Here is a 2,512-nt window from a genome sequence, read left to right on the forward strand (position 1 = left end):
CTGATTAGCTTAAGGTTAATGGTGTGGTAGAAGGGTTGCAATGGTAATTAGCAGAGGAAAAACAAAACAACAACAAAAACAAAAGCCGGATTCCAGCACTAACCGGCCACAAGTAATGGTTTAAGGGGACTGGAAGACTGAATTTCCACTCCAGACAGCAAGGCATCTTGACCTAGAATCCTTGAATGTCATACCTTGAAGGTTCCACAGGAGGAGGAGGGAGGCCCAAGCCTTTTCCTAAGTTGCAGGACTGAGTCTGGACTCCGGATGCACCCGGGCAGGGTCACGACAGGTTCGGTTGGCATTTGTCTCCAACTGGTCTTTTACCATCATAAAAACCATAAAGAAATATTTAATCTTGGATTGTCCAATATAGGCTACTAATGATCACTCCTCAGGTGTGAGCCCAAAAAAATCTAGTAAAATACACTACAAAACTTGAAGATATTGCATGAAAAAAGACAATCTATCTCAAAATTTTAATGTTGACATATGTTAAACTTTTTGATGTATTAGATTAAATACAATGTATGGTTAAAACTAATCTCATCTGTTACTTTTTACTTTACTAATGTGGTTGCTAGCATATTCAATTTTTACAATTATGATTTGTACTATGTACTTATTGGGTTGCAGAAATTTGGACAAATTCCAATTTGGACTGAACAGAGCTCACATGTGAAGAGGATATTGCAGTTTCCAATCATTAACAAACAAACCCAAATACGTCTACATCCCTTTTCACAGTTCCACTCTTTTCTAATAAAGTTAACTGTGCTAAAGAGGTTGTTTTTTTTTAAATCAGAGGAAAGTTAGATTTTTCTCTGATTTTGGTGTGCTTACAGCCTAGAACAGCAAGATAATAAAAGTCCAGCTTTCTTCCCCTGAAGATCATTTCAGTGACTGCCCAATTTTATGTTTCTCTTTTTCCCCTTTCATTTCCCTTCCTGCTTTTTTCCCTTCCTTATTTCTAATTTCCTTCCTTCCTTCCTTCTTCCCTCCCTCTCTCCCTCCTCCCTCCCTTTCACATCTTGACGAAAAGAAAACATGAGCAATACACAAGTGTATTTCTATCTCCCTCAACGGAGAATCAGATTTATGACTGGGCAGTGATAGCTGTGAAATGACCAGCACACCTGCTCAAACCATTAATGCTAGAAACGAAACCTGGAACTTTAAGTTAGATGCCACGTAGTTCCCTGAAAGTGGTTAGTCTTTGGGTCGCCATTCAGGAGCCCTGGGTGGCCCACCGATGTTGCCAAACTTGCAGGGTGGCATCCAGGAGGCCCGTGAAAACAACAAGAGGGGGTAGAGGACTGTGCAGATCTCTGCGGTAGCGGATGGGGTGACCAAACGTCCAACTGAGGCACAGTTCCCACTGCCAGCTGTTTTCTGAATCGAGGAAAACCAGTTTGGTTCAACCAGGACAAAAATCTCCTATATGAAAACAATGGGGGGGCACTTCTTTTGCAAACGTGTTATTTCAGGAATAAAAAAGCTCTGTTGGAGCCTTTTAGTGTACGGTAAGGTAGCCACAGGCCCCAGAGCGGGAACCACGTCTAAAGGCCCGAGTTTTTCGCAGCCCAGGAAAGGGTGAAGCTGGGACGTCTTACAATTCGGAGACGCTACGCTGTCCCCTCCTCCTTTTGTTGCACCCTCCCAGGTAGAACACCCGAGCACCCGGTCCTTTGGGACTTGGCCTAATCAGGAGTTCCACACGTCTATCCAAACTCTGCGCTAGCCTCTCCCGCCTCTTCCCATTTACAAAGCAACTCGGGTGTGTAAGCGGTGTGCCCAGGAGTCTGGGCCTCTCGGGTCCTCTTGGTCCTTTCCACGTGGGTCTCAATACGGTCCTCTCTTTAGGTCTTGGGGACATTTAGTTCGCGTGGACAGCGGAGGTATCTAAAAATCTGTGTGCCTCGGGTTCATATGGCTGACACGAACCGATCCACCCCTCCAGGATAGGCGGCATGGCGGGCATGGTAGGTGCCAGCACCGCTCCCTCCTAGCTGCCCGCCAGGATTGTAACAGGGCCCTAACGCTCCGAACTGGCCAGGCGAAGTGCGTCCGTAGAAGTCCACGGCGGTCTCCACGCCGCCACTGCTGCCACCCGACGGCGGCGAAGCGGGTCCCGCCAGGCGGCCGGCCGCGGCGAACAGCGCACTGCCAGCGCCCTGTGGGAACGCGCCGTCGGGGCCCGCATAGGCGGCCGCATAGGCCGAGGGGTTGGCTGGCCGGGCCCCGGCGCAGCCGGCGGGCTGATAACCGGTGGTAGTGGCGGGGGCGCCCGCCGAGGCAAAGGCGCAGGAGCCGCCGGGCCCAGACGGTGCGGGGCCCAGCTCCGGACTGAGAGGCCGCTCCGGAACCAACCCGAAGACCCGGCAAGGACCTGGCGACGCGGCGGGGTAGTAGACCGGAGGCGGCGCGGCGAGCGACGGCGGCGCGTAGCCCGCATAGACGGCACCCGGGTAGGGCGGCCGCGCGGTGGGCACCGCACCCGGGAAGATGGCTG

General features: G+C 51.2%; 1 protein-coding gene across 1 annotated transcript in view; it reads right to left on the minus strand.

Annotated features, from left to right (window-relative positions):
• Nucleotides 1–1,925: 1,925 nt before the first annotated feature.
• The window catches only part of Foxe1 (forkhead box E1), a 1,394-nt gene continuing 807 nt past the window's right edge, over nt 1,926–2,512 (minus strand). Inside the window, exon 3 of the mRNA XM_013023247.1 lies at nt 1,926–2,512. Coding sequence (XP_012878701.1) covers nt 1,926–2,512 — 587 coding nt within the window.

Source organism: Dipodomys ordii, unplaced genomic scaffold, assembly GCF_000151885.1.
Source record: "Dipodomys ordii isolate 6190 unplaced genomic scaffold, Dord_2.0 Scaffold67, whole genome shotgun sequence".
Lineage (NCBI taxonomy): Eukaryota > Metazoa > Chordata > Mammalia > Rodentia > Heteromyidae > Dipodomys > Dipodomys ordii.